At 42.3% G+C, this 16,281-nt stretch overlaps 1 protein-coding gene across 13 annotated transcripts in view; it reads right to left on the bottom strand.

The window, feature by feature from the left end:
- Positions 1-16,281, bottom strand: part of LMO3 (LIM domain only 3) — a 123,352-nt gene that overhangs the window by 15,216 nt on the left and 91,855 nt on the right. For all 13 annotated transcript variants that reach the window (XM_061638476.1, XM_061638480.1, XM_061638477.1 and 10 more), the window contains one exon: positions 3,338-3,463. In XM_061638476.1, coding sequence (XP_061494460.1) covers positions 3,338-3,463 — 126 coding nt within the window. The remainder of the gene's footprint in view (positions 1-3,337; positions 3,464-16,281) is intronic.

Here is a 16,281-nt window from a genome sequence, read left to right as displayed (position 1 = left end):
AGTTCTGCACCAAAACAAGGCTGATGTATAGGAACTGTAAATGGCCCTGTAACTTCTAATTGCTTAGCATTATTACATGGTTTAAACAGTAGTTATTACTTGTCTGATATTTTAATTTTCTGCACATCGTGAAGAAAAAGGTCAATTTGGCTTTGTTTTAGAATGTAATTGTAGAAAGCTATAATTATGGCAGCTGCACAATTCACGTTGCATGAGGAATGCTCGACTGTTTGGGGGAAAAGATTTACTACAGTGCTACTGAGCAAAGCAGAACAGCCATGGGCTGCTTCTCCCATTATTTTACCCCACACAGTAAAGATAGGCAAATCTCCTGTCCCTTTGCAGGTTTTAACCCAGGGGTAGCCCAGGTGGTATCCTCCAGATGTTGTTGGACTATCAACCGCATTTTCCCTGACCACTGGCCATGCTAGCTGGGGCTGATGGGTATTGCAGTCCAATAACATCCTGCAGGGCATCACATTGCCTACACATTTTAACCCATAATTCAGTTCTGTTTCCACAGTGGCGGACTGTGTGGTGGGGACAGAGTCAGGGAGCAGCCCTCCTGATCCTGGTGTTACTGCAGCCTACTTGGATATGGGTTTTTTTTTTTTTGGAGTAGAGGGCAATGGTGGGGTCACATCTGAGCAGCCCTGACTCTGCCGCTGCCCTGCCCCACTCCAGTCCAGGAAAGTTCCAGCAATGCCAGCGTTGGGAGGATGGCTCTGCCTCACCACACGGGCCACTACCAGTTTCCACATTAAGCTGTGATTTGAAAAAAAGAAAGTCCTTTCAAAAGACATATTCAAGTTTTTTTAAAAAAACCAACACCCTATTTAATGTGTGTTTTCTCTCAAAAAATGGGTTATATTCAACAGTGCACAAGTGAATTTCCACTCATACACAGGACTTCCATTTCCTCTCCTCTCTCCATGTGCCCCCAAAATCTAATCCAGAGCGTGCTTAAACTCTCTGGAGTTAATTTTGAGGCTGCAGCTGATTTTGAGGAACTGGCTAGGAAACAGAAAGCAGAGAGTAGGAATAACTGGACAGTTCTTCCAATGGAGGGATGTAGAAAGTGGAGTCCCCCAAAGATCTGGGACCTGTGCTTTTTAACTTGCTCACAAATGATCTAGAGCAGCCTTTCCCAACCTCTGTGTCCCCAGATGTTGCTGGACAACAACTCCCATCAGCCCCAGCCAGCATGACCAGTGGTCAGGAATGATGGGAACTGTAGTCCAGCAACATCTGGGGACCCCAAGGTTGGGAAAGTCTGCTTTAGAGTTATGGGTGAGCAGTGAGGTGGCCAAGTTTGCTGATGATACTAAATCGTTCAAGTTTGTAGAAACGATAAAGGGTTTTGAAGAGCTCCAAAAGGACCTCTCCAGAGTGAGTGAATGGGCAATAAAATGGCAAATGCAATTTTATGTAAACAAATGTAAAATTATGCATATTGGAGGGGGAAAAAATCTGAATTCTGCATATACGGTCATGCGGTTTGAAATGGTGGTGAATGACCAGGAATGAGACCTTGGGGCCGTAGTGGATAGCTTGATGAAGATGCTGACCCAGTGCGTGGCAGCTGCGAAAAAGGCAAATTCCATACTAGGGATCATTAGGAAAGGAACTGAAAATAAAACTGCTGATATCATAATGCCATTAAACAAATCTATGGTGCGGCCACATTTGGAATACCATGTACAGTTCTGGTCATTGCACCTCAAAAAGGCTATTGTAGAGCTGGAAAAGTTTCATAAAAGGGCAACCAGAATGATCAAGGGGATGCAGTGACTCCCCTATGAGGAAAGGTTGCAACATTTGGGGCTTTTAAGTGTAGAGAAAAGGCAAGTAAGAGGAGACATGACAGAAATAACACTAGAACTTGTGGACATCCAATGAAGGTGAATGTTGGAAGGTTCAGGACAGACAAACAGAAGTATTTCTTCATGCAGCATATAGTTAAACTATGGAATTGCTCCCACAAGAGGCAGCAATGGCCCTCAACTTGGATGGCTTAAAAAAGGATTAGACAAATTCATGGAAGAAAAGGCTATCAGGGGCTATTAGTCTTGATGACTATGCTCAGCCTCCATATTCAGAAGCGGTATACTTCCAGATACCAGTTACTGGATACCACCGGAAGGGACTGCACTCGTGCACTCTGGTCCTGCTTGCAGTCTTCCCATGGGCAACTGGTTGGCCACTATGAGAACAGGATGTTGGACTAGATGGGCCGCTGGCCTGCTCCAGCAGGCGCTTATGTTCTTATATATGCAGGGGGCCTGGAGGGGACAGAAGAGGAAGTTCCGCTGACCACAAGGAAGCCTGTTGCCCAACCGGAGCTGTAGTGTTGGATACATACAGCCAAATGTGTATTTAAATGTTTATTTTGATACATGTACAATGCTGAAAACTGAGTCACAATATTCTGTGAAGTGTGCGGCTCTTCAGAACATCCTGGTGCTTTCCTATTCCTCGCTGGGCCGAGAGAGAGGAGGAGGAGGCATATACACACACAGACCTCTGAGGTCAGATAGTGTTTTTTTTAAGCGGTTACTTTTAATTAACAAGCCAGGATCATCATCCATGGGTTGAAGGGGACTGCTTTGAAACTAACCATAGTTAGTACTAGCCAAAGTTTCCTGCTTTGGAAGAAACAGGTAGTGACTGACTAACAGTGGAAGCGAAAGCTTCCAAATGCCTCCTCTAGGCTGTGTGGGAGGAAGAGAGGGCAGAGGTGTGTGCAAGCCCAGGAGGAGACTAGACTTGTTTGCTTAGTGCTAAAACCATGGTTTTGTGCAGCCTTCTGCAACCTGGTGCCCTATCATGCCAGACCACGGGCTACAGTGGCAGGAGCTTGTGGGGTCTAAGAACATCTGGACAGCACCCAACTGGGGAGGGATGCTTTACTGTTATGTCTGAATGTGGCCAATGTGTGTTTGGAGAGCAAGAGAGTTAACCCAGGCTGCCTTGCACACCTGACCATTCACAATTTACTTTTGAACATTTCCAGGCTACTTCCCAAAGCAAGTCTTAAGAACGCATCAGGAGAAGCAGCCTTACAAGTTGCACAAATGTTTGTTTCATTAGGATGAGAAATACCCTTTTCCTGAACACTGCATGAGATCAGGCTATACAAATTACGACTCAGCTCATCTTAGAAGCTGCAGTTACTTATCAACATCGTACCCAGACCATTTAAGGCTATTAAGATTCAAAGCCAATTGTGCCCAGAGGATGATAGTAAGATATTGTGCCCAATGCCCTCTTAGTCTAGATCAGGCCAAGATGGCTTCAGAAGATGCCAAGATAGAAAGGGACTAAGAACTTCTCTTACCTTTGATTACAAAGCTGACATGCAAAACAGTCCAGGTGGTAAACGTTGTCCTTGGCTCTCATCACCATCTCAAACGCAGGGATGAGTTTGCTGCAGGCTGCACAGTTTCCCGTAACGCCAAATAACCTGCAGAAAATAAGGGGGGGAAAAGAAGGGGGAGGGAAGGTTGGTTGGGGCAAAAATAATATATAGTACCCAATAATCACCTGCATTTTTCTCCTTTCCATACTAGGGATGGGAGGTTCTGCCAGGTTTCGTTCTCTCAGCTTCTAGTTTTTCCAATCTCAAATTCAGTTCTCTACATTTCTGCAGCAATTTGTGATTTTTTTTTTTTAAAAAGATCCTCATGAAAATTCTTCAGCATTTTAGTGTGCATTTCTCCTAATCAACACATTTTATATGCAATTTTGACCAATGTACACATTTTTGCAAACCATCTCTTCTAAAATAATGCACGTTTGTGCTCAGAGGAAGGCAATGGTAAACCACCTCTGAATACCTCTTATAATATAATAATAATAATAAAATTTTATTTGTTAGTCGCCTATCTGTCCGAATTATCGGACACTCTAGGCAACTTACAACAACATATGAAAATACAATAGACAATCAAAACATAATTATCAATTAATCTAACATCAGAAAACATCCAATAATATATCAAAAAGCTAATCCACCCCAAAATTCTGATAGGCCTGCCTGAATAGCCAGGTCTTAAGAGCTCAGCGAAAACCCACCAGAGGCATGTCGGAGATCATAAGGGAGAGAGTTCCAGAGGGTGGGGGCCACAACCGAGAATGCCCTCTCCCTGGTCTGCACCAGTCTAGCTGTTTTGACCAGTGGGACTTACCACGAAAACCCTATGAACAGAGTATCCAAAATGCAACACAAGATAGTGCTGGAAGATGAGACCCCCAGATCGGAAGGCACTCACTGAGCTACTGGGGAAGAACAAAGAACGAGTATGAGTAGCGCTGTGACTAATGACGCAGCTGGGACAAAGCCGAAAGGAAGCCCAGAGGCTGATGCACACAGATGCGAAAGGAGAGTCCGGAGTTGTACGACGCACACAATAGGAACATGGAATGTGAGAAGCATGAACCAGGGAAAGTTAGAAATGGAACGCAAGAAATGGAGCGTATCAACATTACAATACTTGGTGTGAGTGAACTAAAATGGACAGGAATGGGACATTTCCGATCAGGCAACTAGAAAATATTTTATGCAGGAAATGAGAAATTAAATAATAAATAATAAATAAAATTTTATTTCTAGGCTGCCTATCTGGCCACGCCAGTGGCCACTCTAGGTGGCGTACAAAATCAAGTAAAATACAGCATATAAAATACACATATAAACCAAGAATCTAATACAAATTAAACTAAAACCACCCACAGCTATTAAGAAATTAAGAAGAAACGGGGTTGCTTTAATAGTCAGAAGTGATGCAGCAAGAGCAATTAGGAGCTACAACGCAAGGTCTGAGCGAGTGATATCAGTGAGATTAAAAGGGGAAACCTATTAACATAACCATCATCCAAGTCTATGCTCTGACGGCAAACACAGAAGAAGAAGAATTGGAGAGATTTTACACAGAAGTACATGAAGAAATTGATCACACACCAAAACAAGATGTGCTGATAATCATGGGGAATTGGAATGCAAAAGTAGGGAACAGAGAAGAATTAGGAATTGTGGGGAAATGGGGCCTAGGAGGCAGAAACAAAGCAGAAGAAAGACTTATTGCATTCTGTGAAGCCAATAATTTGTTTCTTGCGAACACATTTTTTGAACGACCGAAAAGACGACTATACACATGGACATGACCAAATGGTCAATATAGGAATCAAATTGATTATATAATTGGTAGCAGAAGGTGGAGAAGTTCCATACTTTCTGCAAAAACAAGACCAGGAGCAGACTGCAGTACAGATCATGAACTGGTCATATAGAAAATCAGAGTAAAGCTAAAGAAGACCAACAAAGCAATCATAACGCCAAAATACAATTTAAATAACATCCCAGAAGCATATAAAGATCAAATAAGGAACAGGTTTGAGGCTTTAAACTTAGTTGACAGAGAACCAGAAGAACTATGGAATGAAGTCAGAGATGTTATCAGAGAAGAATGCAAAAAGACAATACCTCTAGTTAAAAAGAGAGAAAGACCTCAATGGATGACTGAAGAAACTCTTCAAATGGTTAAAGAGAGAAGGAAAACAAAAGCAAAAGGAGATACACAGTCAGAACCCTAAATGCAACAATACAGCAACTAGTACGTAGGGACAAAGAGAACTATTACAATAGTTACTGTATAGAAATAGAAGAGGACAACAAAAAGGGTAGAACAAGAGCCCTATTCCAAAAGATTAGAGAAATGAAAGGGAAATTTAAACCAAGAGTAGGGATGTTGAACAGGGGAAAACACTGACTGACCGAGATGAAATAAAAGGAAGATGGAAGCAATACACTGAAGAACTCTATAAAACAGATGCCAGGATGACAGATTCATTCACGGAGGAACCATATGATGAAGAACCAGAAATTTTAGAATGTGAGGTGAAAGCTGCTCTTAAAATACTTGGAAGAAACAAATCACCAGGAATAGATGGCATACCAATAGAGTTGCTACAAGCTACTGAGATGGAATCTGTCCAAATTTTGACTAAAATCTGTCAAGAAATATGGAAAACTAAACAATGGCCCACAGACTGGAAGCGTTCCATATACATCCCAATTCCAAAGAAAGGGGATCCCAGGGAATGCAGTAATTATCGAACTATTGCCTTAATATCCCATGCAAGTAAAGTAATGCTCAAGATTCTACAACAAAGGTTCTTGCCATATATGGAGTGAGAAATGCCAGACATCCAAGCTGGATTTAGAAAGGGAAGAGGCACCAGAGAACATATCGCAAACATACGTTGGATAATGGAACGGAGCAAGGAATTTCAGAAGAAAATCACCCTGTGCTTTATAGACTACAGCAAAGCCTTTGATTGTGTAGATCATGAAAAACTATGGAATGCTTTAAAAGAAATGGGGGTGCCACAGCATCTGATCGTCTAGATGCGCAACCTATACTCTGGACAAGAGGCTACCGTAAGGACAGAATATGGAGAAACTGATAGGTTCCCCATTGGAAAGGGTGTGAGACAGGGTTGTATTTTATCATCCTATTTGTTTAATCTGTACGCAGAACATATCATACAGAAAGCGGGATTGCACCAAGATGAAGGAGGTGTGAAAATTGGAGGGAGAAACATCAATAATTTAAGATATGCAGACGATACCATACTATTAGCAGAAACCAGTAATGATTTGAAATGAATGCTGACGAAAGTTAAAGAGGAAAGCACAAAAGCAGGACTACAGCTGAACGTCAAAAAGACTAAAGTAATGACAACAGAAGATTTATGTAACTTTACAGTTGACAATGAGTACATTGAACTTGTCAAGGATCAATACCTTGGCACAATCATTAACCAAAATGGAGACAACAGTCAAGAAATCAGAAGAAGGCTAGGACTGGGTAGGGCAGCTGTGAGAGAACTAGAAAAGGTCCTCAAATGCAAAGATGTATCACTGAACACTAAAGTCAGGATCATTCAGACCATGGTATTCCCGATCTCTATGTATGGATGTGAAAGTTGGACAGTGAAAAAAGCGGATAAGAAAAAAAGCAACGCATTTGAAATGTGGTGTTGGAGAAGAGCTTTGCGGATACCATGGACTGCAAAAAAGAAAAATAATTGGGTGTTAGAACAAATCAAACCAGAACTATCACTAGAAGCTAATATGATGAAACTGAGGTTATCATACTTTGGACACATAATGAGAAGACATGATTCATTAGAAAAGATAATAATGCTTGGAAAAATAGAAGGGAGTAGAAAAAGCGGAAGGCCAAAGAAGAGATGGATTGATTCCATAAAGGAAGCCACAGACCTGAACTTACAAGATCTGACCAGGGTGGTTCATGACAGATGCTCTTGGAGGTCACTGATTCATAGGGTCATAAGTCGTAGTCGACTTGGAGGCACATAACAACAACAGATGTTATTTTCAGTAACATATTCGTTTTTAGGCATGCTTTCCCCTAAGATGTGCATTTTTGTCATCATTGGTTTGTTGGGGAACTGCTCTGCAAAATTTGGACCAGTGTGAATTTCAAAGGTTGGCTGTGTTTTGCTTCTTATATTGTTTTGGAAAGCTGCAATTTGATAGATTCAGCTTTAAATATGAACTGAATCCAATTTCTTCCCTGTCCATATTCCAGGCATGTGCATCTATATTTGATTTCACAATGAGACTCAATTTTAATTGGAAATACTGCAGTGCAAATGCACTGGAGGAGGCGGGGAGAGGAAGGCAAAGGAGATCCTTTTCATCTATAGTTGCAGATAAGCATTCCACCATCATAAAGCTTTCTACAACCAACAGACAGACAGGGTACAGTGTGGAAAATAGTTCACTGCGCGTCATTTCTCCCTACACTAGAAATCTACATAGCTGGCATTCAGTACATGAATTCTCTTGATTTAACTTGATGGGGTCGGGAGTGGGAATTCTCATTCTTGGGGAAAAGAAAGGAGAAGAAAGAAACTCTGGAACTGCATTATAAAAATGTTAGCCAATGGCATGGATTATGGAGTAAGTCAGTTTGAAAGTGCAGTGTGAAAAAAAAAAAGACTTCTTGGATCTCGCTCAGAATATGCTGTAAAACCTTGGCCTTGATGCTATGTATTTGTGACACACAAGTTTTAGCATGAGAGGAAATAATACTTTGGTGCTGGTGCGGGGAAGCTACTATTCTAGTCATTTTTGACACCTAGTGCTAAAAGCTTTACCATTATTAAAGAACATTTTATGAAGAAGTCATTTAAAGCGTCAGAAAGCATTAGTGGTTCATGCACCTTACAAGCCCACACCACGCTTATAGCTATGATTATGTTATTCAAGTAGCCCATTAAAGTAAATGAGGCAGTCAACTATATATAGCCACATTAGGAGTGCAGGTATATTATACTGTAGGAACAATTTCAAATCTCTTCTAAAATGTTTTAACTTCAATGATAAAAAGAACTCTTTTAAAAACAGATGCACACACATATACATCCTCGCATTGTTCAAGATGTTCCCCCCACCCTCCACTGCCAAGCTGGTGCATGACATATAATGAAACAATTCTACACACATCGAGATAGAATTTTAATTCTAATAAGGGAGGATTATAAACTTTTGGGTTTTTTGGTTGCACACAACACCGATCTTTGAAACCAACTTTAATGTAAAGCTACTTAATACATGCAGATGGATTGTTTTTTAAAAAAGGCAATGCTCTTCACTGTGTTTAGCAGTTGCCATTTTTAAGTATGATACAAAATAGATGAAAATGCCACATCTGCTGCTTTCCTTTTTGCTCTTCAACATCAGACTGACAGCAGAAAAATATTAATGGCTCTCAGGGGAAACACCAAATTAAAAGCAGTTCTAAGCTAATGAATTCAAAGGAGTTACTGCAGGAAACTTGGTTTGGCAATTTTATTTATTTATTTATTTATTATTAAATTTATTAGTCGCCCATCTGGCTGGTTATCCAGCCACTCTGGGCGACGTACAAGGTAAAAACAGTACATAAACAATTAAAAAATTTAAAAGACAGTAAGAACCTAACCCGCCCCAAAAGCCTGCCTGAAAAGCCAGGTCTTCAAGGTCCGGCGGAAGCTCATCATAGGCAATACACACAAATGACTGCATGCCTTTCCATGTGGTAGAGTTGCACCGGCTATGTCAGTACAGCTACTGAGCTCTGGCATCAGCTCAATATGCACATTTTTGCATAATACAAAACATGTTTATTTTTAAAGTTATGAATCACTTTTCTGCTGATTGTCTGATGTGCTGGTTTATCCCAATTTTTTAAAGTTCAGAGATAAACACCACACACACACATGCACGCGCACACACACACACACACACACACACAGGCTTAATCATCAGCATTCCTATGTTCATCAACTCCTGGTAGATATATTATTCAAGCACATGTCAACTTCATTTTGCTAATTGTGAAGATGGATGATTAAAATTATATGCATACACAGAGAGAGAGACAGAGACAGAGACAGAGAGAGGAAGAAGTTTGTGTCACTCTTCACAATCACTTCTCTAAATATTCCATCCCATCAATTCTCAAACGGTCTTAGTGAGCCATACCAGTTCAGAAACAAAATGGCTCAGAGACTTTTGAGTAGACACTTTGGGGCCTGGTCACAGGCCAAGATGAGTCCGCTACTCATAAAAAGGACCTATAAATGTATTCATTTATTTCAAAGAATGTATAAGCCACTTAATTAAACAAAGCAGTGTACACAGAACAAATTAAAACAATTATCTGATATACAAATAAAATCAGATACGCACAGCTTGTTTACTAGTCTGGAGAGGCTTGCTGCAACAAAAAAGGGGTGGGTTTTTTTGCAGGTATCCAAAATAGCGTAACAGGTATCTAATGCCAATAGGGAGGACGTTCCATAGCACATGTCAGCCACATGAAAAAGCTCGACTCCTTGCAGATGTGGAGTAGACATCACATGGAACTTACAAGTTCTGCAAACTGAAGTGGCTGAGTAGGCCCATATGGGGCCAAAGTGATCCCTCAAGAAAACTAGTCCCAAGCAAGACCTTGAACTTGGCCCAGCAGTAAATGGGCATCTCTTTGAGCAGAGGTGCAATATGTAGGCAGGATCTCACTATTATCAGCAATTGTGCTGTAACATTCTGCTCTAACTGAAGTTTCTGAACCAACTGCAAAGGAAGCCCCAATTTGCAATAATCCAGTCTTGATGTTACTAATGCCTGGACTACTGTGGCCAAACTATCCCTATCCAGGAATGGCTGCTGTTGTTGCACCAGTTAAAGTTGCTGGGTGGCATTCCTAGCCACAGAGGTCACCTGGGCCTCTAGTGATGGAAGCCGAATCTAGAAGCACCTCGAAGTTGTGTACTTGCTTCTTCAGAGGGAGGGCAACCCCATCCAGGTCAGGTAACTGGCCTATTTCTCAAACATGGGAACCACTCATCCACAGAGCATATTTCTTACTGGGATTCAAACTCACTGATGGCATGCAAAGAACAACTTTTGCATGGCAGTGGGGCTTAGCATAATAGCCATCTTGGGTGATTCTTTGTCCTTGTCTTCTGTGTCCCTAGACAGTATGCAGCACAGCTGTGGAGTGATACTCAGACATTGACTTCACCTTAGGTAGCATCTTACTCCATGGGTCTAGTCTGGGTAGCACAAGTGTTGAATACCACTCTACTCTCAAGTAGCCTGATCCAGAAAGCAAGTGCCACTGGTTTCAAATGGGGCTTGCTCCCAAGGAAGTCTGCACAGCTGAAGTCTTACAGCCTGCTCGGAAATGGCCCAATGGAGCACCTTTCTTTGGTGGTAGGTAGGGATGGAAAGATCTGTCAATTTCAATTCTGTCTATTTCTCATTTTATAATCATAAATTCAGTTTTGCAACAATTTGCAATTTAAAAAAAAAATCCTCATGAAAATTATTTAGCATTTTAGTATGAATTGCTCCTACTAAACATATTTTTGTATACACTTTAAACCCTAACCCTAATGTACACATTTTTGCAAGCAATTTCTCCTGTTTGAATGCATTTTGTGTTATTTTCACTAATATATGCATTTGTATGCACATTTAGCCCCAGTATATGAATTGTCATTGTTTGATCTGCATTACAAAATTCAGGTAAGTGCAAATTTTGAAGGATGGCCATGTTTTGGTTCTCATATTGTTTCTTAAAGTGTGGATTTGATTGATTCAGCTTTAAATATAAACCAAATCAAATTCCCCCCCCATCCCTAGTGGTAGGGCAGACAATTGACCTTTTCCTTTCCTGAGCTGACTTCTCCAAGAGGAAAGCCCCCAATACTAGCAAGAGAACTCTGAAGCTCCATTCCTGTCCTGCCACCAAAACTGGCTGGAAGGAGAGAAGAAAAATAGCAAGTGACCGTGGAAAAGGGACAAAAAAGAGAAGTGCTTATTTTTAAGTGGGGGCACTTATAAATCATATGGAAGTGATTGTTTTAATTAAATAAAATAAAAGTAGGAGCAATGGAGGCTAGAAGTGTACTAGTCAAATTGGGATGCTAGGCAGGGTCATCTCCCATTGTGCCAAGAGCAGAGAGCCATCCCTTCTGTCAAAGTGACTGTACTTACTCCTTGTGACAAGTACTGCTGCAGGTGAAGCTGTTCCCCATCAGCCTTCTCTAACTTGGTGCCCTCCAGATATTGTTGGACTCCACTCCTATTAGCCTCAGCCAGCGTGGTGAATGGTCAGGAATAATGGGAGCTGGAGTCCAAGCACATCAGGAAGGTACCAGGTTGGGGAAGGCTAATCCACCGAATCAGGAAACACATCACTAAAATGGGAAGAGGATTGCAGAATTCAGGCAAGGAGGCAAGCTAGATCAATGGTGAAGAGCAGCAAGTAGAGGGGATGAAACCAATTTTTAAAAGGCTCTGGGGAAGCTCCTTAGAAAAACAGAACATCCTGCAGAAAATAGGGGCTGTTCAGGATCAACCACCACAACTCATGAAGAGCTACAGCAGGGGCCACCAACCTTTTTAGGCCTGTGGGAACATTTGGATTTTTGAGTGAGTGCCATGGAGGCCACCACCACTAGTCACTTCTCTCCTCTGTCTTTGGATCATCCTCTCCCCGAACCCAAGGCAGAAAGAGAGAAATTGCATGCATCCATACTTCATTTTTCCATGGGATCTACGTAAAAGTCAGATTTAGCTGAATCAATCTGAGTCTTAAAAAACACATAGAGCTCAGAAAGTGGGAAAGAGGGACATGCTTCCAACTTCCTCCTTCAGCTATATGTACTTTTCAAGGGGATAAAAGGAACCCCCACACTATCGCATGACTAAGGGGGCAGTGAGTGGGAAAGGACTCAGAGGCCTCATGGGCACCAGGGGAGACCTGAAGGGCATCATTCATCTGGGGGCAAGGCACTGGTGACACCTGAATTGCCCTGTTGGAAATAGAGGGTGGGTTTGTATGTGCAATTATATATTCTCTTTCAACCTCTCTCTGACATTTAAAACTCTGATTCTATTCCAGTCCAAGGCTCAGGTCTGCTATGAAGGCTGCATAGACAGAGCATTTTATTATAGAGTGAATGGAGATGGAGACTGAGTACTTGTTTTGTCTACGTAGTCCACACACAATCTAGATCTATTGCATACTTTTTAGCCCCTGAAAAGCACTTCTTGAGAAATTGCTTTTATTCTGAAAATTAAAGCTCACTGCAGATCGATTCTGCATTACTTTGCAGTGTGTCCATTTGAAAAGCGATGAAAACAGATGTAGGTGGTCCCGGCAATAGGGGGTGTATCCACACCTGCCCAATGATGTTGTGGGTGAGCATCTACCAAGATTACAATCACCACTTCCTTCTTCATTCACCTGGGACACATGCAGGGAGGAAAAGGCTTGGTTAACTGAATCAAGGGGAGGGCTTTCAAATGTGTATCAAATAATTATAACCACTCTTGTAGACAGCAGAATCTAGAATCAATCTAGATTGAAAGCAGCATGTTGAGTATGAGTATGAACGATCCTGGAATGAGGAATTATACAGCCACGAGATTTAAACGGTTTAAAAAATGCCTGGCTGATTTTTAATTAATTTAAGAAATTTAGCATTGAACTCAATGGTAATGTTGGGCATGCTCAGTAAGAACCAACTGACAACCAACCACCAGACTCACAGCTGCTGGGCTTGCCTAATCAGGGGGGCACACCCACACCAGGCCTTTATTTCACTTTAGACAGTCATGCCTTCCCTCAAAGAATCCTGGGAAGTGTAGTTTGTGAAGGGTGCAGAGAGCAGACTCCTATTCCCATGACAAGAGCTCCAGTGGCCAGAGTGGTTGAATAGTCAGCCACTCTGATTGACGATCTGTGAGGGGAACAGGGCGTCTTCCAGCAACTCTCAACACCCTTCACTAACTACACTTTCCAGGATTTTTTGGGAGAAGCCATGACTGTCTAAAGTGAAATAAAGGTTTGGTGTGAATGTGGCCAAGAACAGCTTTGGTTTAAATTTGGGTGGGAGACTCCATGTGCCTACTGTAGAATACAGGTGGCAAAAATGCTGAAAAAGAACGATACTGTTCACACAGTGTTCCTTTTGGAAAGGAAAGGGGCTGCCTCTCTGCCCAATGCCCACCCACTCAATCTCCTCTCCTCCCCCTTCCTCTCTCCTCCCTCCTCCTCCCCCCCCGGTCAGTTTCACCTATCCTAACCATGATTGCACAGGAGTAAATCACACTGAACTCAAAAAGCATGCAAATGATCAAACCTGACCTCCCCTCCTCCTATCCCCCTTCCTCCCCCTTCCTCTTCCCTCCCCCATCAGTTACTTTTACCTATCTTCAGCATGATTGCATGGGAGTAAAACCCATGGAACTCAATAAGCATGCAAATGATCAAACCTGCTCTCTCCTCCTCCTCTCTCCCATCATCTCTCTTTTGCTCTGTCCCTCCCCCTCCTTTGCCCTGCCTTTCCCATCCCCATCCCCTTCCAATCGCCTTCCCGCTCATCCTCCTCCTGCTCCCCTCTCCCCCATGGTCAGTTTTACCTGCCTTAAGCATGACTGCATGGGAGTAAATCCCATTGAACTCGATAAGCATGCAAATGATCGGACCTGCCTTTCCCTTTCTTCCCCTCTCCTCTCCCTTCCTCCTCCCTTCTTCCTCCCTTACCCTCTTCCTTCTTCCTCCTCCCCTGCCCACCCCAGACCTCCCTCCCTCTCCTCCCCCCCCCAGGTCAGTTGTACCTATCCAAAGCATGATTGCATAGAATTAAATTCCACTCTACTCAATAAGGACACAAATTACCAAACTTACCCTCCTCCTCCCCCTTCTGCCTGCTCCCATCCCTGTCCCATCTGCCCTTCCTCCTTCTCCCCTCCACATCACCTGTGGTCAGTTTCATCTATCCTAAGCATGATTGCAGGGGAGTAAATCCCACTGAACTCAATAAGCATGCAAATAATCAACACCTTCTCGACAAACTTTCACAGAATCCCAGAGGCACATGTTACCAAATTCTTCCAAGCTACACAGGAAGTGGATTGGACTGTGAAAGACCAACCCAAATTGTGTTTGCATTTTGACTAATTTGTAGGGCAGCCCAATATCTCAGAGAGGAGGTCAGGTCTCCTGCTCCCCTGGTACATTCACTATAGCTGCCCAATTTCCCTGCTTTTTAAAGTTTGATAGAAATATCTGTTGGCTATAGGTACATTCTTAAACCACAAGGTTTTTTGAGTATTAGTGAATAACCATATTTTTGTGCTACAAATGGGTCATTTTGTACGCAGCATAAGATTTCCAGATACGTTTCACGACCAAAAGTTATAATCTTTAGCTGCAAGATTAAAAGTGCAAAACAAGAACCACCAAGTACTCTCTCCTCTGGGCATACATACAAGTTGACTTAAATTTCCTGCTGTTCAGAACATTCCATGGGAACACTGCTGGTTGAAAACTTTCAAACTTCTCCATGGAACCCTTCCAAATCAACCCAGTGTATCGCACTGACAAAAGCCATTAATAGCTCCTCATCTAGCATGCTTGCACTTGAAAATGTTTGAACTCATTTTTTTCCAAACTCTCTGGAGCTGTGAAGAGAGGGAAGATGAAGAAAGGTGGATCTAAACAAGAGTCAAAGGCAAAATATTTGATTTTAGTTAACTTTCGGACAGAAGCATGAATGAAGCCTGCTCTGTGTTTCAAAGACTGGTGGTTTTAATTATATTTTCCCAGCTTTCTTGGTTGTCATAATTGGAGACAATTGTTTTTACCAGAATCTTTGTTTATATTGAGATCAGTTGATAAAGCATGGGTTAGAATTTTTTTAAAAAAGACAGTTCCTGTGTTGCAGGTGGGGGATAAAAGGTGGGTTCTACCTCTAACAAATGGTTATGGGCCTTTGCAGTTGACTGTTCACCATATTTGTTGTGCGTTGAGTAAATAATAAGAAACACTTTTATGTTGCTTCTTTATGTTTACCCAAGTTATAACCAATTTCAAATATCACCAAGGGATGCTGCAATAAAATAAATCTTAAGCTCAGTATAAAAAATTAGAACAGGTAGATGAGTTTTTTTAATGGCACAACAGCATCTAGACCAGAGGTGTCCCACATACTAGATAAAGGATGGGAAACTGGTAACCTTCCGCAGTTGTTCGACTCCCAACATCTGGAGAAGAGTTCCTCCATTCCTGCACTAGAAGATGGCTCAAGCAGCTGACTAAAAGGCTGGAGCACTCAACTTCATTAAACCTGATAGAGACCAAATGGGACACAGGAACATAGAAAGCTACATTATATTACCACTGGTCCATCTATATCACTATTGTCCACACTGACTGGCAGTGGCTCTCTAGGATTTCAGACAGCGGTCTCTCTACCTGGAGATGTCAGGGACTGAACCTGCGACCTTCTGCACGCAAAGCAAGTGCTTTACCACTGAGCTGCAGCCCAGCATTTGAAAGGCCTTCAAGGACAGAGACACCTCCCTGGATAGGGCGTTCCATAAGGCCTGTGCCGGCTTCCTGAGAGGGGATACTATGAACTGAGATGGTTGCATGCATGCCAGTAGGATGCACTGAAATCAGTCTTTGTGATTGGCTTTTAGTGCACCTTGATGCTCCAATGGCAACTTTGTGCAATGGCATAGGAAATGCTGATCCAGGCATAAACCCCTGCATGCACCCAGCCATTAGACCCACAACACCATTGGGAATCAGCATGAGTTGACTGAACACTGTTACTACCACAACAGACCAGGACTCTGATGGAGCCAGGAAGAGGAGGATGCCTGAGCTTCATTTCATCCTTTGAGTG

The sequence above is a fragment of the Rhineura floridana genome, chromosome 8, assembly GCF_030035675.1.
Source record: "Rhineura floridana isolate rRhiFlo1 chromosome 8, rRhiFlo1.hap2, whole genome shotgun sequence".
Lineage (NCBI taxonomy): Eukaryota > Metazoa > Chordata > Lepidosauria > Squamata > Rhineuridae > Rhineura > Rhineura floridana.
Note: the sequence above shows the minus strand (reverse complement) of the source record. Positions and strands in the feature narration are given on the sequence as shown.